Source organism: Sciurus carolinensis, chromosome 1, assembly GCF_902686445.1.
Source record: "Sciurus carolinensis chromosome 1, mSciCar1.2, whole genome shotgun sequence".
NCBI lineage: Eukaryota > Metazoa > Chordata > Mammalia > Rodentia > Sciuridae > Sciurus > Sciurus carolinensis.
Window position 1 is genome coordinate 190,650,906 of NC_062213.1, and position 23,090 is coordinate 190,673,995.

Genomic DNA, 23,090 nt, shown 5'->3' on the forward strand with positions numbered 1-23,090 from the left:
CAGCTACTATCTTTTTACGAGCAGCTGTTTAAAACATGGGGAAGCCAAATTATCTAATGTAGTTGTAAAGTATCTGATTTCCTATATTCAGATGATCTTGGGACTGGAAAAAAAATATAAACATAAAACAAAAAATAAAAACCTTAATAATTTCTGACAAAATGTATGAGCCTCTCAGGACTAAAAAGGAAGGAAATTTCTCAGTTAAAGAACATAGTTTTTGATGTCCCACAGCATAAGACTAGTCGACAAGGTTAATGCAGACTGGTGATTTCAAGCCTAGTAGGCAATCTACTTCAAACCCTCCACAACAGTACCATATGATCAGCTTTCACCTAGAGTCCCTGTCTGCATAGTGTAATTATGAACAGAAGACAGTAAGGTAGTTGCACATGAGGGGTTGCCGACTGTGCTGAACTTAGTAACACTTCCATTCTCCATCCACAGCACCACTCTCTCTTAAGACTCATCAAATTCAGTTTTGAGTCCATAACCCCCAAAATAAAAATGCCGAAAACAAAACCAAGGAGAAAAGAACCAAGTGATCTAAGAGAATATGGTTTTTCTAATTTTCCAGAAGATACATCATCTACAGATGAAGTTTTTATCATTATTTTCACTTGTCTAGTTGGTTTATCTATTTATATTAGTGAATCCATCTAATTCTGATGAACTATGCTATAAAAATGTCAAGTTAAACCTTTGGCTGGTGTGTGTTTTAGAATACTATAAAATGGAAAGGCAAGAGTTTCAAAAGTGGGTTCTATCTTTTATAATTTTCAAAAGCATTCAAGATTTAGAGCAGGGAAATATGGCGATTTGTATTTAGAGACATCTCCAGTTCCCAAAATTACTGGATTTTTTTGTTTATGATTCTAGAACTCTCCTCTCCTCAACCACTTTCCCCTCTCCTTTCCCCTCAAAACAATTTCCTCAACTCTCTTTTCCCCTTAAAAACAATTCATCCTGGGCTAGGTGTGTAGCTCACTTGCCTACCATGCCCAAGGTCCTGAGTTTAATCCCTACCACTACAAAAACACAATACAACAAAATAAAACAAAACCAATATTCTTTCTAGTAACCCTCCTCTTAATGGTAAAGGTAGGTTCTGTTATTGCTACATCTCAATCACAACTGTCTACATTCCACAGTGGTTTACGAAGTATGGCAGGCAGTCTGAACGATGCCAGCAACAACAGGTTGAGTATCAGTTTTCCACACTTGAAACCAGAAGTGTTTCAGATTTTGGAATTTTTTGAATTCTGGAATATCTTCAAAGACTTTACTGACTGAGCATTGTGAATCCAAAACTCTAAAAATATGAAATGTCTGATCAAAAAATCTGAAATTCAACATGTTCCAAAATTTGTCATGCTCAAACAGTTGTGTGTTTTGGAGCATGCTGATTTCAGATTTTTAGATGAGGGATTCTCAATCTGTATTTTCATCTTTAAGAAAAAGTTGAAAGCATTACAAGCTTTTCATCCACCTCTACCCTGTCCCTCAAGAATTTTGAAGATAAAACACCTTAATGAGGATGGAATCTTACAGCAAGCTTATTCAATTTAAAGATACAACAATGTATTATTTTATGCCAGGATTAAGGTATATTGTCAACTAGGCTCCAAGTTAGATTCATGAACCAAACAAGCAAGAGTTAAGATTAAGAGGTTATGGTGCATGCCTGTAATCCCAGAGGCTCAGGAGACTGAGGCTGGAGGATTGTGAATTCAAAGTCAGGTTCAGTAACGGCAAGTCTCTAAGCAATTCAGGGAGACCCTGTCTCTAAATAAAATACAAAATAGGGCTGTGGATGTAGCTCAGTGGTCAAGTGCCCCTGAGTTCAATCCCTGGTACTCCCCCCATCAAAAGAGGGCTGAGTACTATAGCTCAGTGATAGTGTGCTTGTGTGGCATGTATAAAGCACTGGATTTGATCTTCAGCACCACATATAAATAAATAAAATAAAGTATTGCTTCATGTAAAACTAAAAATAAATAAATAAAAAGATTAGGATACATTGGGCTGGAGTTGTGGTTCAGTGGTAAAGTGCTTGCCTAGCATGTATGAGACACTAGGTTGGATTCTCAGCACCACATAAAAATAAAGATATTATATCAATCTACAACTCAAAAAAAATTTAAATAAATAAAAGATTAAGATAACTTAATCTTATGTAGGGCTGGGATGAAGCTCAGAGGTAGTGCCCAGTACACACAAGGGCCTGAGTTCAATTCCCAGCAACCCCCATCACACACACACACACACACACACACACACACACACCCACACAAAAAAAAAAAAAAAAAAAAAACCCAAAACCAAAACACAGTATATAATAAACATGGCAGAAAAGACACCTGGTTCTTTTTCTTTTTCCCAGCACTAGGGATTGAACCTAGGGGTATTCTACTACTGAGCAGTATCCCCAGCCCTTTTTAAGAGAGGGTCTAAAATTGCCCAGGCTAGCCTTAAACTTGAGATCCTCATGCCTCAGTCTCCTCAGCAGCTGGGTTTACAGGCTTGCACTACCATAACAGACCTTTGATTTCTTTCAAAGAAAAAATAAAAAAAATCTAGGGGCTGGGGATATAACTCACTGGTACAATGCTTTCTTACCATGGACAAGACTCTGGGTTCAACCACCAGAACCACAAACAAAAAACCCAAACAAAATAAGAATACAACCTTCTAGACTGATGACTTTAGCTACTATAATTTTAAAAGAATGGAACTAATAGCCAGGTATGGTAGCACATGTCTACAGTCAAACTATTCTGGAGGCTAAGGAAGAACAACTGAATGAATCCCAGGAGTTCAAGACCAGTATTGGCAACAAAGCAAGACCACATCTCTTAAACAACTAGAGACACACACACATAATCAATGTAACAGTTCGATTGAAATACAACCAACTTAATGAGGGAAAATTTCAGACAAATGTTTGATATTTAATAATATCTACCATTAAGTTAAAATAAAAAGGTCCCATGACTACACAGGTAGAGAAAACTTCAACAAGTAAAATTAAATGGATAGTAAACTCTCAATCCTGCAAGTAATGTCAAGGATATTACAATCAGGGCTGGAGACACAACTCAGTAATAAAGTATTTGCCCAGCTTTCAAGAAGTGTTTAATGCTTAGCACTGTCAAAAAAAAGAAAAGAAAGCAAAAAAGAGTACTATACACACCACAGTGAATCTCAACATTGCATACATCCACAAGACTGGGGTCCTAATTAGAATAAGATATATTCCATGCTTGTATAATAATATCAGAATGGGGGCTGGGGTTATCGTTCAGAGGCAGAGCACACGCCTAGCATGTGTGAGGCATTGGGTTCGATTCTTAGCATCACATGAAACTAAACAAAAAGGCATTCTGTCCATCTACAAGTACAAAAAAAAATTTTTTAAATCAAAATAACCAAAACTAAAAATAACCAATAAAACAGAAAGAAAAAAGAAAAAAAAAAAGAAAAAAAGAAAAAGAACAAGACTATCATTAGGGAACCAGTATCTGATTACCTAGCTATGGAATCTTTGACAAGTTGCTTAACTTCTAGGGAAATTTTTGTTACCTATCAGCGAAAAGGAGTTAGATTAAGTTACTTTTACAATACTATTTTAAAATCTATGATTCAGTTCTACTTAATATCTATCTATCTATCTATCTATCTATCTATACTGAAGACTGAACCTAGATGAACTCATTACAGAGCTGCATCCCCAGCCATTTGATAAATTTTATTTGAGACAGGGTCTTGCTAAGTTGCTGGGGTTGGCCTTGAACTTGTGATGCTCTTGCTTTTGCCTCCAAAGTAGCTGGGATTAGGGACATGTGTCACCACACCTGGCTTCAATTCTACTTAATATTTACTGAGCACGGTCCCCAGAAACACACAGTTATCAAACTACTAAAATTAGTGCTAGGTGTCTAGGAGTCAGTACCAGTAAATGTATTTTTCCCTTCCCTTTTCATTCCTCTTTTATTTTTTCCAAATATTTGTTCTTTTAAAAATATTTGTTTGTGATGCTGGGTATTATACCCAGGTCCTTGTTCATGCCTGGCAAGAAGCTATACCACTGAGCAACATCCCAGTCCTAATCATGTTTAAAACAATTTTGAGATACAATTCACATATCACACAATTCACCCACTTGAAGTATACAATTTCAATGAGTTTTAGTATACTTATTTTTTTAAGTAAACTTCTTACCCTTTGGCAGTTAAACTTCTCTATTTTCCCCAACTTTCCTGGTCTTCTAAAACCACTAATCTGCTTTTTGTCTCTATAGATTCATCTATTCTGAACATTTCAATTATATGACCATGTAATATATGGCCTTTTGCATCTGGCTTTTTTTTTTACTTAGCAAAATATTCTTAAGGTTCATCTACTGGCAGCATGTAAGAGTACTTAATTTTAGTGCCAAGTAATATTCTACTGTATTGTACGGATATACCTCATTTTACTCATCTATTCACCAGTTATGAACACTTAGTTTATCTCTCCTATGAACATTTGTGTATGTGTTTTTGTGTGGATGCATGTTTTCATTTCTCTTGGGATATACTGAGGAGTTTAATTATTAAATCTTAAGGTTTAATTTTTTGAGGAACTGCCAAACTGTTTTTCCAAAGCAACTGTAACATTTTACATTCCCACCCAGCAATGTATAAAGGTTCCAATTTCTCTACATTCTTACCAACATATGTCATTTCTGGACAGTCATCCTATTAGCTGTGGAATAGGTATATTTTTAAATGACAACATCTGATAAAGTACCAAAGGGACTAGTTTTGTGATTGCAATCAATTCATTCAATCACTTTGAAATTTAGCTTTTTCATCTGTAAAACAGAAAAAAAAAAAAATACTTCACAGAATAGCATTAATGTGATAATGTAGATAAATTTAGCACAGTTCCTATCTCAAAGTGTGTAATAAATAGTAATTTATTATCATTAGGTCCTCTGTCTTCTAGACCCTCATCCTCTAAATGGAAAAACATCCTTATAAAGTATTGCCTGGTAGTTAGTACTTCAGTATAAAACAAGTGGCAGAGATAATAAAGATAAAGGATGCAAAAAGGAAGGAGATCAGTAGAGGGTAGAAGGAATGGGAAGTCTTTGTGGGACACTTTGCTAAATCCTAAATAGTCCTAAAATCAGCACAGCTGGAAGGGACCAAAGGAGGTGGCAACAGCAAAAATGGGCCAGATTAAAAAAGGACAAAAGAACCCAGTTACCAAAACAAACAAAATTAAAAAAAAAAAGTCTGCATTTTCAAAGTATTATAAAAATAACATTTTTTTAGTACAACTTTTCATTCTCTGGTTGTACAAGATGTGGAGCCACCATTCATGTAATCATACATGTACATAGGATAATGACATTTGTCTCATTCCACCATCTCCCCTCCCCTGCCCATTCATTATGTATCAGCATCCATTTATCAGAGAAAACATTTGGCCTTTGGTTTTTTGGGACTGGCTTATCTCACTTAGCATGATATTCTCCAACTCCATCCATTTACCTGCAAATGCCATAATTTTATTCTTCTTTATGGCTGAGGAATATTCCACTGTGTATATATACCAGTTTCTTTATCCATTCAGTTTCTTTATCCATTCATCTTTTGGAGGGCATCTAGGTTGGTTCCACAATCTAGCTATTGTGAACTGAGTTGCTATAAATATTGACATGGCTATGTCACTGTAGTATGCTGATTTTAAGCCTTTGGGGTATAGGTCAAGGAGGATAGTGGGGTCAAATGGTGGTTCCACTCTAAGTTTTCTAAGGAATCTCCATACTGCTTTCCAGAGTGGCCGCACCACTTTGCAACTCCACCAGCTATGTATGAGTGTACCTTTTTCCCCACATCCTTGCCAACACCTATTCTGTCTTGTATTCTTGATAACAGCCATTCTAATTGCAATGAGATGAAATCTTCCAGTAGTTTTGATTTGCATTTCTCGATTACTAGAGATTTTGAACATTTTTTCATATATCTGTTGATTGATTCTATATCTTCTATGAAGGGTCTGCTCAGTTCCTTAGCCCATTTATTGACTGAGTTATTTGTATTTTTGGTGTTAATTTTTTTAAGTTCTTTATAAGTTCTGGAGATTAGTGCTCTATCTGAAGTGCATGTAGCAAAGATGTTCTCTCTGTAGGCTCTCTCTTCACATTACTGATTGTTTACTTTGCTGAGAAAAAGATTTTTAGTTTGAATCCATCCCATTTATTGATTCTTATTTTTATTTCTTGCACTTTGGAAGTCTTGTTAAGGAAGTCAGGTCCTAAAGTCAACATGATGAAGACTTGAGCCTACTTTTTCTTCTATTTGGTGCAGGGTCTCTGGTCTAATTCCTAGGTCCTTGATCCATTCTGAATTGAGTTTTGTGCACGGTGAGAGATAGGGGTTTAATTTCATTTTGTTGCATATGGATTTCCAGTTTTCCCAGCACTATTTGTTGAATAGACCATCTTTTCTCCAATGTATATTTTTGGCACCTTTGTCTAGCATTTATGTAGGTTTGTCTCTATGTCCTCTAGTCTGTACCACTGGGCTACCTACCTATTTTGGTGTCAATACCATGCCATTTTTGTTATTATTGCTCTGCAGTATAATTTAAGGTCTGGTATTGTGATACCTCCTGTTTTACTTTTCCTGCTAAGGATTGCTTTGGCTATTCTGGGTCTCTTAATTGCTTTCTCTATTTCTGAGGTATGTCATTGGGATTTTAATTGGAATTGCATTGAATCTGTATAACACTTTTGATAGTTTATGGCCATTTTGACAATATTAATTCGAACAATATTAATTCACGTATCCAAGAGCATGGGAGATCTTTCCATCTTCTAAGGTTTTCTTTAATTTCGTTATTGTCTGTAGTTTTCATTGTAGAGGTCTTTCACCTCTTTTGTTAGATTGATTCCCAAGTATTTTATTTTTTTGAGGCTATTGTGAATGGGTAGTTTTCCTAATTTCTCTTTCAGGATTCATCATTTATGAATAGAAATGCATTCAATTTATGAGTGTTGATTTTATATCCTGCTATTTTGCTGAATTCTTTTATTAGTTCTAGAAGTTTTCTGGTGGAATTTTTTGGATCTTCTAAATATAGAACATGTCATCGGCAAATAGTGATAGCTTGCGTTCTTCTTTTCCTATTGATATTCCTTTAGTTTCTTTGGTCTGTCTGATTGCTCTGGCTAAAGTTTCAAGGATGATGTTGAATAGAAGTGGTAAAAGAGGGCATCCCTGTCTTGTTCCAGTTTTTAGAGAGAATCTTTCAGTTTTTCTCCATTTAGAATGATGTTGGCCTTAGGCTTAGCACAGACAGCCTTTACAATGTTGAGTATGTTCCTACTATCCCTATTTTTTCTATTGTTTTAAGCATGAAGAGATACTGTATTTTATCAAATGCTTTTTCTGCATCTATTGAAGTGATCATATGATTCTTAACTTTAAGTCTATTGATGTGATAAATTATATTTATTGATTCCCAGATGTTGAACCAACCTTGCATTCCTGGGATGAACCCCACTTGATTATGGTGCACTGTCTTTTTAAATGTTTTTGTATGCTATTTGCCAGAATTTTGTTAAGAATTTCTGCATCTATGTTCATCAGGGATGTTGGTCTGAAGTTTTTTTTCCTTGATGTGTCTTTGCCTGATTTTGATATCAGAGTGATACTAGCTTCAGAGATTGAGTTTGGAAGGGTTCCCTTCTTTTCTATTCATGGAATACTTTGAGGAGTACTGATATCAGTTCTTCTTTGAAGGTCTTATAGAACTCAGCTGAGAGTCCTTCTGGTCCCAGGCTTTTCTTGGTTGTTAGGCTTTTGATGGCTTCTTTAGTTCATTGTCCTCCTGATTCAGTTTGGGTGGATCATATGTCTCTAGAGACATGTCCATGTCTTTGAGATTTTCTATTTTGTTGGAGCAGATTTTCAAAACAGCTTCTAATTATGTTTTGTATTTCAATCGTTGTGATATTTCCTTTTTCATCATGAATTTTAGTAATTTGAGTTTTCTCTTTCTCTTCATTAGTGTGGCTAAGGGTTTATCAATTTTGTTTATAAAATAACATCTTGATGATACCAAAAAATACGCTTGAAAGGTTGAATGGGGTGGGTAGAACCAGATCACAAAGGAACTGAAGTGTGTGAACTTTATCCTCCAAGTAATGAAACAACTGAGGATATGCAGGAGAGGGAAACTATGAAATATGAAATCAGGCTTTTTAGTAAGATGAATCCAGCAGCAGAAGGAAAGACTTGAGGTCAAGAAGACTATTAGAAAGTTGCTTCAGATAGGATAAACAATGGAAACAAAGATAAAATGACCTTATGAATATTTTGGAAATGACAATATACCTGAAACTCAATCTGAAAATGACAACATATACTGACAATCAAACCATTAATCCAACCTACCATCTGCAATATCTGAACATGACGTGCCAATGGCTGTATCCCCACTGTCGGCTACACTTGAACAGCGGCTGAAGCGGCTCCGAAAGGCCTCTGAGATAACTGGTGTCTGCCATTCAGTTCCCAGAGAATTACCTTTATGAATCACATTGGAACCTGAAACAAAAAAGGCAATTTATTCCTTTTAGTATGAAACAGCTGAGGTAACCCCATGGACTGTTGTTTTTAAAAAAATCACTTATGATATGGAGATATGGTTCAGTGGTACAGTACTTGCCTAGCATGCATGAGACCCTGGGTTTAATCCCCAGCATCATTTAATTTAAAATCTCAAAGTTTAAGTTGAAATCAGAAAATATTGTTCTACAGGCTCTTTGGTCTAGTAGAAGGCAAGTGACCCTTAAATAAAAATACCTGAGGAATGTCAACTATTCAACATGGAGGCGGAGGTCGATAAGCTCGAACTGATGATTATGGACTTTGGGTCTCCATGTTTTGCCTGTTATGAATGAAATGGCTTTCCAGAAAGCTGACTCTGATCTGGATTACATTCAGTATAGACTGGAATACGAACTCAAGACAAATCATCCCAATTCAGCAGGTCAGAAAAATCCAGTTACAGTCTTAAAGGATTTGTCTGCGATAAAATCTCGCTATCAAACTTTATATGCACGTTTTAAACCAGTTGCTATTGAGCAGAAAGAGACTAAGAGCCACATTTATGCTACTTTGAATAAGACTATGACCATGATACAAGAACTACAAAAGCAAACAGACCTGGAGCTGTCACCACTGACTGAAGAGGAGAAAACTGTGATAGAGCAATTAAAATCTCACATAACAGATTTATGAAGAAATGAACTTGCAAAAGGAAACTAATGAAGAGATCTGTTCCAGAGAAATTTAGGACAATGTCTTGTTAACACTTGATTATTAGAGGTGGGGGGCTGGTAAAGGAGAAGGAGGTTTGGCTTGAGTGACAGGGTATGATGCCTTTAATCTGAGTGGAAATTATAAGAGCAGATATTATTTGTATAAAATTTAGCTGAAAAAAATAAAAGGAATGGGAATGTAGGGGTTTAAATATATATTTACATATATACCCTTAGTTTTGTAGTTTTAACTAAGGAAGTCCCTTAATATTATTTTGGACCTGTTTTCTTTTTGTGTAGTTGAGATAATGTAGATATTCTGTCTTGTCATAAAATAATGTTTATGTATATTTCAGGAGTCAATGTGTAAATGAGTATGATTTAGAAAGTAAAGAAGCAACATTTAAAAAATTAAAAAAAAAAACACCTTATTCCTTTATTCCAAGTTTAGCACTTTTGCTATCTTTTTAACCTAGTTTCTTCTACATTTGCTCCCTTTTATTTCTGCTTTCTAGTGACAGGAAACTAATTTTCCCCAAGTATTCCTATTCTTTGAGTTATACCGGATTGCCTGATTTGAAAGAATATGTCAATCTTCCTATACTCGGTAATTTGTAATACTTTTTTTCAGTACTAGAGATTGAACTCAGGAGCATTCTATTACTGAGCTACATACAACCCCAGTTCCCTGCCTTTTGAATTTTTTTAGAGCCTCACTAAGTTTCTTAGGCTGGTCAAGTTGCTGGGAAGAGAGGCATTCGTTATAATAATTTTTAATAAACAACAGAGACAATAATCAGAGCCTCTGAGCAGTATATTAGAAAATGTTACAACAGCATTAAATTGGTATTATTTAGCTAGAAGCAACATAACCTGACTCTTGGTGAGTCTATATCTCCTTTGTCTCTCCAGTTACAGTGCACAGTTTGCCAGGCCTTTTAAATAGTTAACCAAAACATGTGCTTTAAATAAAACATATCTGTAACTGAATAAAACGTGTCCTTTTCTTGATAAAATATTTCAAAATTCAAATTTTTCAAAAATGATACTTATTTGAAACATATCTCATCTATTGATTGCCTACATATATTTAAATGTCTGACATATATACTTGAAATATCTACTTAGTGTATCTACTGAACTTTAAAAATCTTGGCAATCCATTCTACAGATAAATTCCTGAGTCTCTTGTGACAGTATGACAGAGACTATTGGCAACCAAGAATTCCAACCTTTGTGGGCTAGCGATGACTGACCCACTCAGAGTATTACAAAGACAACAGAGAACACAGTAATTTATGATTTCAAATGGAACTGACTTCCAAAGTCATTCTGTTCTAATTCTTTATATGTCCTCCCTTCCCAACAATAACATGGTCTTGTTGGAAGCCATGTAGGACCACAGATAAATAACTGTTCCCTCAAAGAGACCTATTTTTTTTTTTATCTATTAGTGCATTATAGTTATACATTATAGAGAGGCTTATTTTGCCATATTCATAAAGGTACATAACTATTTACTCCTTTGCAATTCCAAGTAGAGAACTGTTTTTATATTCAATATAGCCCCATGTTACTCTATTCTTTTTGTATCAGAATTTCAGCAAATGTTGTGTGCTCAGTATTTCCCTTCAAGAATATGAAATAACTGAACAAAAGTCAGAATTTAATCCAGGAGATTTTGGCTATTTACCTGGTGAAGTAGCATGAGAGGTCCTCTCACTTGGGTATTTTTCTTGCATGGCCATCACAGTTATTGGAGACAACTGCAGAATAAAGGGATAACCAGTCAAATCTCGACAGTATTTTTTAATTTCCTGTAACTCAGTTCCCGTTCAGCAGAAACTATCAAAAACAATCTTAGGATTAAAGAACAAACATTTTCTTCCTACTATATTTACTCTCATGAGGTGCTTTTGACACTAGATGTATCCAGCAAGCAATTCTGCATCAGACAACCACAATTAGAGGGTGTTCTCTAATTCGATTCTGATATTAGCTACTTAGGACATAGCATCAAATCCCACAAGTTGGGGACTCAGTTTTACAAGACTGTCCTACTTCTGCCATCCATTGAGATCCCCAGATTATTTCACTGATATCAAATACCATAAGATGGGGACTCAGTCCTGCAAGACTGTCCCACTTCTGATACCCACTGAGATCCCCAGATTGTTTCACTGGTATCAAATCTCACAAGTTGGGGAATCAGTCCTACCAGACTGTCCCACTTCTGATACCCATTGAGATCCCCAGATTGTTTCACTCATGCATCTGATCAACTAGCAATAAATTGAGATTCCCATGACCCCCTTCTTCAGTTTGACTAGTTTGCTAAAGTGGTTCACAACTAAGGGAAACCCTTTACTTACATTTACTGGCTTATTATAAAGGATATTACAAAGGATAGATACGGAGATGCACAGGGCAAAGCATGTGGGAAGAGGTGCCCTCTCAGGTGTGCCACCCTCTAACAACCTCCACATGTTCAGGTTCCCAGGCACTTCCCCAACCCTATCCTTGTGGAGTTTTATGGGGGCTTCATTACTTAGGCAAGACTGATTAAATCACTGGCCAGCTTAATCTCCAAATATTCCTTCTCCTCCAAGGTTGGGGCTGAAAGTCCTCACCCTCTGATCCTGCCTTGTTCTTTCCAGTGACCAGTCCCCATCCTGAAGGGATGCTAGTCAGTATCCAACTCCTTAACATATGAAAAGACACATAATTTGGAAGACTTTAAGGATTTACAAGTATGCCAGGAAACTCGACAAAGAATATATATTTTACAATATCACAACCATACGAAGTATTCAAGTACTCTTCCACATTTTACTCCTATGAGTGTTTTAAAAAGCAAACCAAGACCCACCTTGATATTTATCCTAAAGAATTAAAGTCATCATGCTATAGTGATACATAAATACCCATGTTTATAGCAGCAGAATTCACAATAGCCAAACTAAGGCATTAGCCTAGATGTCCATCAACAGATGAACAGATAAAGAAAATGTGGTATATACACAAAGGAGTTTTATTCAACCATAAAGAAAAGTGAAATTATGTAATTTGCAGGAAAGTGCATGGAACTTGAGAACATTATGTTAAGCAAAATAAGCCAAACTCAGAAAACCAAAGGTCATATGTTTTTCTCATATTTGGAAGCTAGAGAAGAAAAAGGAAAAGAAAAGTGGTGGTGGTGGTGAGGAATATGAAAGTCAAAGGGAGATCAGCAGAACAGAGAAAAGGGACCAGAAGTAGAAGGGGAGGGAGGGAGTGATATTGCCAAATTACATTGTTATATTGTGCACATATGAAGATATAACAACAAATCCCACCATTATATACTACTATAATGCACCTATAAAATAATATTGGGGAAAAAAAGAAATCATAAGCAAGGTAGGGGGAGCAAACCAGTCAGGTATGGTCCCCAACTATTTGGGAGGCTGACATAGGAAGATCACTTGACCCCATAAATTTGAGAAGAGCCTGGGCAACAGAGCAAGTCCGTGTCTCAAAAAAACAAGACAATAAAGAAAAGAAACCAACTCCCCCAAATCTACTCTATTATCTGCCTAAAGCAAGTAGAGAAAACATAGAATCAGATTACCAATATGGATCCCAAGAGGTCCTAGCGCCCCTACAATTATTATAATTTTTGAAATAAATTTTGCTGTGAATTTTCTTAGCCATGGGGTACGTGATGGGAGAATAGGGTGCAAAAAGAACTAAAGAACCAAACCAAGAGTGAAGCATTACAGCCACAATTATGATTTACATAAAACAAACTCCTGATTCCTTCAGTAATCACAGATGATGCACAGAGACAGGCAGAACTCTTTGTCATAAGTATAATTCTGATCCTTAGCTGTCATTTTCTTCCCATTTCTCCATCTCTTAAAATATTTGTATTTAAGGGTATGTAATGTATAAAGCTGCTCCTCCGCCCATCAGGTGCAGTAATTTTCCCCGCTTCCCAACCACTTTTCAATCTGTGAACATCCTGGCTAGCTATTGATTCATCAGTCAGCTTGCAAGTATCCTTCTCCGATATTGGTCCCCTGTTAGCCCAGCGGAATTCAACTGTTTACTATAGCTTCCCCGCCATCTTTTCCCATTCTTCTGTCTGTCCTAAACACTTTTCTCTATCCTCCTGGCTTCCCACTCTCTCTAGTGCCCGCCCTTTCTTTTCCTTTCTCTTTTCCTCTCATTTTTCTCTCTTACCCTGCAGGGAGACACTGTTTGCTTAATAAATTCCCTTATGAGATTTCCCGTGTCCAGCATGGTTTCGTGGAAATGCCCTTACAGTGGTGCCGTGACTCAGGATGGGATCTTCCACTGTCTCTTAAGAGAGTGGAACCCCATCTGACACTCCAGTGCCCCCGGACACGTCTCCGCCTTCCATTCTGCCCAGTCGCTCTGCTCTGCATTTATCACTGGACTTTAGGTTGGTGAGTAGGCCGGTTCCCCTAGGCCAATTTATAATTACGGTTTTCCTAGGCCGATTTATAATTACGGCAGGCCCCTATAGTGGGTCTTATCTACCGAGTGGATTCCTGATTTTATGGTGGAGATCTCTCTCAGGGTTGAGGCTCATCTCATACTCACATTTGCACTCGAAAACCCTGATATCAGGTCCTCAACTCTTCTCGGCTTTTGCCTGGCCCCACATTGATGTTTGTGTGACGACGCGAACAACGTGCTGCCCCTTATCTCCAGTCCAGTACTCCGGCCTCGGGATGCCCTGGCCACAGACTCGGCTGTATCAATCCCCACCATGGAATCTGGCAGATTCCACCCTGGGAACCCTTCGCCCAACCCCCAGTACTTAAAGCCATCAAAATCCGTTTGTGTAATGGCACACAGCTTCCATGAGCAAGCGGGCAGATGGAAAGGGATTCCTTATCTTCAAGTTTCTTCTTTCTTGTTTCTTGGCTCTTCCTGCAGGCTCAAGCGCCTCCCCAGACCCTGCTTCTCCATATAATATAAGCAGCCCCATTCCCCACAAGTAGTGGGAGATAATTGTTTGACAATTTTCTGCGTCCAAACCTAAATTAAAAGGACCTAAGCATCAAGTTTCTGCTAGAACATTTTAGTCCCTTTCGGATTCAGATCTCAGTCAAGGCTTACATTGAAATGTAAATGGAGGGAAAGGGGGGAAGAGGGACAGGGCAGGAGGGCAGGTGGTCGGTGGGGCGGGAGGGCAGGTGGTCGGTAGGGAGGTGCCCCGGGTGTGGAGGGGGCGGCAACGCCTAGTCCAGCCGCAGCACACGTCCAGCCCTGCTTCACGCCCCAGCCCGAACGACCCAGCCCTTACAGCCAATTCTTATCCCGAAGTTATGGATCCGGCTTGCCAACTTCCCTTACCTACTGGAGGAAGGCGCAATGGGAGACCAGTTTCAAACCCAAGGAAAAAAATAAGTGTCCACTTTAAATTTCTCCTGGGTTACAACTCAGAATACTTTTCTCCCTTTCACCTTTTCTCTCCTTCTCATTTTCTCATGCTATAATTAATGACCATTATCATTTTTCTTCTAGGATTTTTGTTTTTCTTAAATGCTATATTTTTGAGCTCACAATTTTGATCCTACATACCTAGGTTAATAATTTTTGATCAGTTCTTTATCAGTTTTTATTTTTGAACATCTGTTACACTGCAATGGAGATAAATACTGCAAGGCCTTTACTTTTGTGTTAAATATAAGCGCGCATAAAAATTAAAATTTTAAAAATGGATCCAACTATTTTTAATTCACTTGATTTAAAGAGGTTCAGTTTAAATTGGGTAAACTAATAGAAGTAAAATGTCTTTAAAATTAACTCACAAGTCTCTAGGTGGTCACACTAACAAAATATTAATGTTTATAAAATGTCTAACATCAATTTTTCTAGGACTTTTCTTCAACAGGAAAGAGATGGCAAATACTGTTGGTACACTTGTCTACTATCTTGGTTTTTCCACAATAAGATGAGTGAATTAGAGTTGACATGTATGGGATTACTCAAATGTGTTTGTTAGAGACATCTAATTAATTTACAAAGTTATTCCATGGAGTAACATACTTAAAAACATTATTCTTTGTATATTAAATGTGTTCATATTTTCCAGGTATACAAGCCTTTAAAGCAGAAAATTTATTAAGCTGCTATTCTCCAAATTAAACTTGTCTGTAATGGTAAACCTATCATTTAATGTTCTATTATAGGACCTGTCATCAATAGGGTATATGTAAAATTTGTTAAATGTATTTCTAAACGTTATTGAGAGGACAGTTGAACGCTCTCTCAGCTTTTCTTTAATGCTTACATACATATATAAACGTTACTGACATAACTCTTTAGATCTGCATTTCCATCAGAGAACAGAGTTCCATCTGATCTCAGCTTAATCTTCAAAATCTGTGTTTATAAACCTTTATTTTCTAATATTCCTTTGCCCCTCACTGAACTTGAGAATTTGGTCAGGCTGGTCATAGCAAAAGAGGAAAAATTAGCTTTAGGAAAAGCCCTGCCTTACCTGAGATAAGGCTCTGCCTCACAACTCTGCTGCACGTCAGAATGGCTCCAAAGTAAGCCAGACTTTAATTCATTTAAAGTTGTGTTCAAAAGTCTGATGTTTGTTGTAAAGATTATTGTGATCTCAAATGGGAACTCAGCCAAAATTCAAGATAGCTATTGCACAAACTGAATGTTTTACTGTTGATGATTCCATTTTGTATTTTCCTTGTAAACTCTAATTGTTGCCTGATCAATATTTTGCAGAAGTACTGCTTCAAGAGCGAACACCGTAAATTAACTTGGAACAGTAAGCCATCAGCTATAGGACAGATAATGTAAACCCCAATTATATAAAAGGGGGTAAATAACAGTAAAGTCATAGACATTGAAGTTAAAGCCCAGTATTCTTGCTTTATGACTGGTGAGACTGACTTGCTTGATGGTTAAGATCAAACTTAGAGATTGAGATTAAATACAGAGATCAAGAAAAGTCCATATTTGAGTCTTGCCCTCAAAGTCAGCCTGAACCCAGGGAACAAGAGGACTTCTCCAAGGAGCTTTGCAACTCTGGGTCAACCTCCTGACCAAGGAGATTGATGAGGCCACTAGAGGAAAAGCCACTCAGTGCACCTGCTGCAGGGGAGGGTCATGGAAAAAGGGAGACACCCCTAGTGCTTCCAAGGGGAGCCACCTCATCGAGAAGACCCTGCCTAACCAATGGCACTAATGGAACTAAGAAGCTGCTCTTAAGTTCTCTATGAGTGACCCCTGTGGGAACTCAGCTGACTCTTTAACAGACAGGAACAGGTCACTTTGACCAGTTTGATCTTAAACACCTAGCAAAATAGTTAAAACCAAAATATAGCCATTCTTGGGCATTTAAAAGAAATAATACTTAAATGTAACTTAAGATGTACACTTGTGTTAGCCCACTAGAATAAAGACTAAAAGCTACAAAAGAGAGATTCTTAGGCAAATGTGCCTAATAACTATCAAGAGAAACTGCCAGAGTCAGAAGTTTTTAGTCAGTTTAAGGCCTACAGACACAGGTAGGCTTAATCTATGTTTGCTAGTATCTCCACTAAATGTTGTGTTTACATTCCTGATAACCTAGACAATGTTAAAGTTCCCAAATAAAGGCCTTGTCCTCTCCAGCCTTGCTAGGCCTTGTTATGGGAACAACTTCTCAGTTCTTCGACCCCCTGGTGAGGAATTATGGACTTCTGTCATCTTTATCATATGCATTGGCATGTTCCCAATTCTGCAACATTTATATTGTATCAATCTCATTTCAGTACTCATGTCTTTTTGTTCTTCTCTCATAGAAGTACCCATCCCCAAATGCCTTTACAACCTGCTCTTCCCAATCAGACTTCTAACTTGGACCCCTCCATTTCTAAAAATGGAACTCCAAACTTCTTGCCCCACGCTGCCCCCTTTCAGCTCGAAGAAGCCAGAGTGGTCATTGACCCCCTTTCCCTACAGCAAAGGAGTTCCTAGAATTAGAAGGGTGAATGAAGTCAGAATTGGGAGCAGGCAGTTAGTGTAGAAATAGGGGATCAGTCAAATCGAGGAAATGAAGTCCATGAAAACCATCTGCCTTTGGAAGTCTGGAAGGAGAATGGACTTTTTACATCTCACCTGCAAAACCAGCCCCAGTCACTTAGGCAGGAAGGAGAGAGAAGGCTTAAGAAAGAACTGGAGAGCAAAAGATTTTCTTATAAAAACAGAAATGGGGGAATGTAATGTATAAAGCTGCTCCTCCGCCCATCAGGTGCAGTAATTTTCCCCGCTTCCCAACCACTTGTCAATCTGTGAACATCCTGGCTAGCTATTGGTTCATCAGTCAGCTTGCAAGTATCCTTCTCCGATATTGGTCCCCTGTTAGCCCAGCGGAATTCAACTGTTTACTATAGCTTCCCCGCCATCTTTTCCCATTCTTCTGTCTGTCCTAAACACTCTTCTCTATCCTCCTGGCTTTCCACTCTCTCTAGCACCCACCCTTTCTTTTCCTTTCTCTTTTCCTCTCATTTTCTCTCTTACCCTGCAGGGAGACACTGTTTGCTTAATAAATTCCCTTATGTGATTTCCTGTGTCCGGCATGGTTTTGTGGAAATTCCCTTACAGGGTAGATGTTGAAAATTCAGCAGTCTAATTTCTGTGTAAACAAAACCTTTTAGTTATAACTAGCAAAAACAAATAACAGTGTCTTATTGTGGAAATTCCCTTACAGGGTAGATGTTGAAAATTCAGCAGTCTAATTTCTGTGTAAACAAAACCTTTTAGTTATAACTAGCAAAAACAAATAACAGTGTCTTATATTTGCATATTTGAACGAAATGGTTCAGAGCATAGACTCAGAACATTTGGATTTGAAGTCTGAACATACTAAACTTCCAGTTTGGGTTTTGTTAGCTGTGTAACATTGGGCAACATTTTAAATACAACTGTGTCTCAGTTTCTTTATATAAAAATGATAAAGACACAATCTAATTCATGCTAAGTGATTTATAATAACTTACAACAAGGCCTGACATATTGTAAGTGCCTAATTAATTTATTATTACTACTTGGCAATTTATGTCAATAAAAAATAAATAAAACAAAAGGTGGCACATAATACAGTCCCTGAAAGATAAGGAAGTATGAATTTGAAAACTCTGAATTTATAAGAGCCCCCAAAGAAGTTGGGACAATTCACAAAACACAATTCTTAGAGATGAAATTCAACTTTGAAAGGAAAAAAACGAGGGGGGGTGCAGGGGATAAATAGTACTAATTCTCTAATGTACTTTACTGACCTCTATGGATTTCTTTTAGTAACAACAGCCCAAGTGGTCTCTAATTCACTGCATATTTAATAGGACTGTACCATCCTCCAAAATCTCACTTCTTCCTGGGAAAGAGAAGCTTTCTTTATTCGGTAATAAAAGTTTCAACTTATGGCTAACCATTTCATTTATGGCCAGTGAGTTAATGATGACACAGCATGCTTATCTACCTACTAGTGATTACTGCCAGCATCAAAATCCTTTCCTTTATCCCTTCCTTTGAAGAATAACAAAATGACAGTCTCAATGGATTCTAAGACTTTTCCAAATTCTGATGAATTGAGAAAAGAGTAACAAAAGGAAAACTCACTGTTAAACAGAATCCCACTATGACTCAGCAATTCTGCTCTTAGGTATACAGTGGTCCTTCTGTACCCAGAAGAGACTGTTTCGAGGAACTCCCACAGATACCAAAATCTACAGATGCTCAAATCTGGAGCAAATGGGACAGTAGGGTGCAAAAAGAACTAAAGAACCAAACCAAGAGTGAAGAACAGAATAGTGTAGTGTTGGCACATAATATATATGCACATCCTCCTGTACATTTAAAATAATTTTCTAAAAGTCAGGTATGGTGACATGTACCTGTTCCAGCTACTCAGGAGGCTGAGGTGGGAAGAACACTTGAGCCCAGGAATCTGAGGCTATCGTGGGCCAAACAGCAGGACCTCATCTCAAAAACAAACATCATCATCAACTCTATACTACTTATAATACCTAATACAAATGTAAATGCTATGTAAATAGTTGTTATACCATACTGCTTAGAGGATAATGACAAGAATAAAAGGTAGTACTTGTTCAGTACAAATGCAATTATTCTCCTCCCCAAGTATATATATTTTTCTTTTGAACCCAGTAGAATTTATCACTAAACTATCACTAATTTGAGAAAGGGTCTTGCTACATTGCTGAAGCTGGCCTGGAACTTGTGATCCTCCTGCATCAGCCTCCCAAGTTGCTGGAATTACAGGCGTGCACCACTGAGCCAGACAATCCCTGAGTACATTCTCAATCCATAGTTGGTTGAATCTGCAGATGCAGAACTCACAGATGTGGAAGGCATGTTACAATTCAAGAAAAATGAAGATAGAGGTTCATGTAAAAACTTGTAAATAAATGTTCACAGCAACATTATTTACAATAGCTAAAAAGTGGAAACAACCCAAATGTCCATTAACAAAGGATCAATAAAATGTGGGATGCCCATACAATGGAATATTATTTGGTCATAAAAAGAAATGAGGTATTGATACATGCTACAACATGGATGAACACTGAAAATATTATGCTAAGGAAAGGAAGGCAAATACTCAAAGCCAAAAATTGCATGATCCCATTCATATGAAATGTCTAAAACAGCCAAATCTATAGAAATAGCAGATTAGTGGTTGCCAAGGGCTAAAGAAGGGAGTAGGAAAATAGGGAGTGACTGCTAATGGTTATGGGGTTTCTTTTCAGGATAATCAACATATTGGGGGATTAGGTGGTGATAATGGTTGAACAGGCTTAGAAATAGTCTAAAAATCACTGAATTATGTACAAGTAAAGTTAATCTTATAGCACGTGAATAAAATTAATCTTATAGCATGTGAATTATCTTTTTTTTTAAAGTGCACCTATGAGGCACAAAATACGGAATAAATCATTCTTATTTTTTTTTTTCCTACTAAATTCAGAATTAGATGATCACCTAGTAGAGATTTTAGGACCAACTGAAGGAGATAGATATTTTCTGGTATAAAAGTGGGATAAATGAATGTACAAGGAGTAATACAAGTGATCACTTTACAACCAAAAAGGTAGGTCAAAGGAGGTGAACAGGAAAAAAAAAAAAAAACACAACATGGTTGCTATCTATATTCAAAGCCCTCTGTACCACAAAAATATTCATTTGTTCAACAAATTTAACATGTATTTAGCACTTATATTTATTAAGTACTGTGCTAAACACTTTGCTTAGCCCTATGAGGCAGTTACATTATTGTTCTCATTTTATTTGATATTCTTAACAGTTTAGATTGATGAAGATCATGCAACTAGGAAGAGGCTTTAAAAAGCCAGAATTGTGAGCTGGGTGTGGTGATGCACATCTCTAATCCCAGCTACCCAGGAGGCTGAGTCAGAAGGATGGCAAGTTCCAGACCAGCTTGGGCAAAGTAATAAGACCCTGTCAAAAAAAAAAAAAAAAAAAAAAAGGCCAGAACTGTGGTGTAATGCTTTAGGAGTTTAATCAGCATTTTTTCTGAGTGTGACAAAACACACAATGAAAGAACTGAAGGGAGTTATTAAGGCATCACAAGTCATCTGCCTCTGACAGCAGAAGCTGCAAACCTTGAAGCAGTTAGGAGACAGAACAGTCAGGGACAGTCATATAATTTCTTCACTTTTCCCTTGTTCATCATCCAGGTTGTATTTCCCATGCTGCTACCTAAGAATTAGATTATGACTGTTAAATACATTTCTCCCTTGAAGAATTAGAATCTTGGTATGGAATGTCAAGCTTAGCAACTGTTGAGAGAACCACATCAAGACAAGAGAGGATTTGAATGGATATACAGACAGCTGACACAAACACATTAAGAATCTCACGGCATCACATATATTCATAGCCTTGATCACTCATTAAAGTGACCCGTAAAAGAGAAGTCAAATCCCTGCCATGAAGGTGCCATTACAAAGAACAAGTCCTGAGACATACAAAACCACCAGACCATTATAACGCGGACAGGGCCTAAGAGAAAGTAATGACCTCTAGTTATCTTAATTATGCTGTATGACCACTCCTCCTTCTCCAGCACACTGTATTCGGTTCATTAACCAAATTTTACTGATCACTATTTGCCTGGCTCAGTGCCCGCACTGTAAGTGTACTGCGTAAAAGACAAACATATCTCTGATCCTCCTGGTTTGCTGGGGTGAAGTGCTGAATATGCTGTGTTGGACAAACTTGCACACACTAAACTTGCAGTTCACTTATAGCACCAGCTCCGCCCTGCTGCAGCACGGCTCCTCCACTTCAGCACTACTGATACTTGGCTTGATGTGGGGCTGTCCTGCACACTGCCGGAGGTGCAGAAGCATCTCTGGATGTGAGCAGCATCCCAGGATCGGGACTGTGGAAGATGTCTCCAGGCATCGTCAGCTATCCCGAGAGGCAAGGCCTCGGTCGCCCCACTCGACTCCTCTTCACAACCTTCCAATCTCAACTCAAAACTTCACTTCCCGGGGGCGAGCTCCGACCTCTCTAAGTGGACGGGCGCCTCGGTCGTGTGCTCTTTGTAAAAGGGGTCTACCCTGCACTTATTGAGTGCTAACTGAATACTACTCGCTTAACGTCTACTCTTCTCCCAGGACCGCGTACACGCTCCATGAGGGCAAGGAAAGTGCTGCCTGCTGTTCCCCTGTCCACTGGCACAAGGCCCGACTCACGGGCAACTGCTGTCGGGTGAAAGACGAGTCGAAAGCACTGTAACGAAGAGGGGAGGCGACCCGGACAGGAGCGGGCGAGCGGGGGCACTATCTTAGCAGGCTGAGGCAGAGACCCGAGGCGGGTTACGGCTCGGTCGCTCTGCGCATGCGCTTCGCGCTCCCCGCTCCCCCACGGAGAGAAGTCGCGAGTGTCCAAGGCTTCGCCCGGACTACGGAGAAAGGCGCAGGGTGTACCGCCTAGACTGGGGCCCCGGCAGGAACTTACGCGGCCCTCAGAGCGGGCGGCGAAATCCCTCACTCGCGGATACTGACTGCGGCCACCACGTCGGCCACGGGCGGCGGTTCAGCCCCTCAGCTCGTCTAACGGCCGTTACACGCCCGCCAGGTCGCGCGCCTCAGAGCGCGCGCCGCCAGGCACCTTCCTCTGCCCGCCTCTGGCCAATCAGCAGTCGAGTAGCGTCGTTCTCCCGCCCCGTTCTGCCCAACACTGACCAATCGAGAGCCGAGCTGCGCCGGCGTCCCGCCCCTGCACGCTGCCCCGCCGCCGGGCGCGACAGATCTCTCTACGCATGAGCCCGCCACGGCTAAGATCCTTCTCCTCTGCCGCTGGCCGGGTCTGGCCTCTAGGCGGAGCGGAGCTGAATGAAGCCAGGAGTGGCCTGCTGGGCCTGCGCAGATGGGACACGAGGGAATCCTACCCAAACTGCCTCGTCCTGCTCCCGCTCCGCTACCCACCCATCAGTCCTCCCTCCTGAAGCAGGGAGTCAGATTGTGACCCGGAGTTAGCGCGTGGCCTGGGTCACCGTCTAGTCAGGGTTGGGGCTCTATCACATTTAATGGAGGACGAATCTGGGTGTGACACGATAGATATAGGGGACAGTCTCTGAAATTAGGACCGGAGGACTTTGTTAATATGCATGTTAAGGCTGGAGGTCTAAAGGAATAAGTTCATGGACTGGTGGGTGGAGAGGTGAGTGTTCCGACTGATGATTTCTGTTTCTTTTGTGAGG

The 23,090-nt window shown here is 38.8% G+C and overlaps 1 protein-coding gene across 1 annotated transcript in view; it reads right to left on the reverse strand.

Moving 5' to 3' along the window:
* Positions 1-22,468, reverse strand: part of Cep85 (centrosomal protein 85) — a 41,429-nt gene extending 18,961 nt beyond the window's left edge. The window contains exons 1-3 of the mRNA XM_047563092.1: positions 22,346-22,468; positions 11,013-11,085; positions 8,451-8,603 (exon numbers count right to left, since the gene is read on the reverse strand). Of these exons, the coding sequence (XP_047419048.1) occupies positions 8,451-8,603; positions 11,013-11,067 (208 nt within the window). The 5' untranslated portion in view covers positions 11,068-11,085; positions 22,346-22,468. The remainder of the gene's footprint in view (positions 1-8,450; positions 8,604-11,012; positions 11,086-22,345) is intronic.
* Between the last annotated feature and the right edge of the window lie 622 nt (positions 22,469-23,090).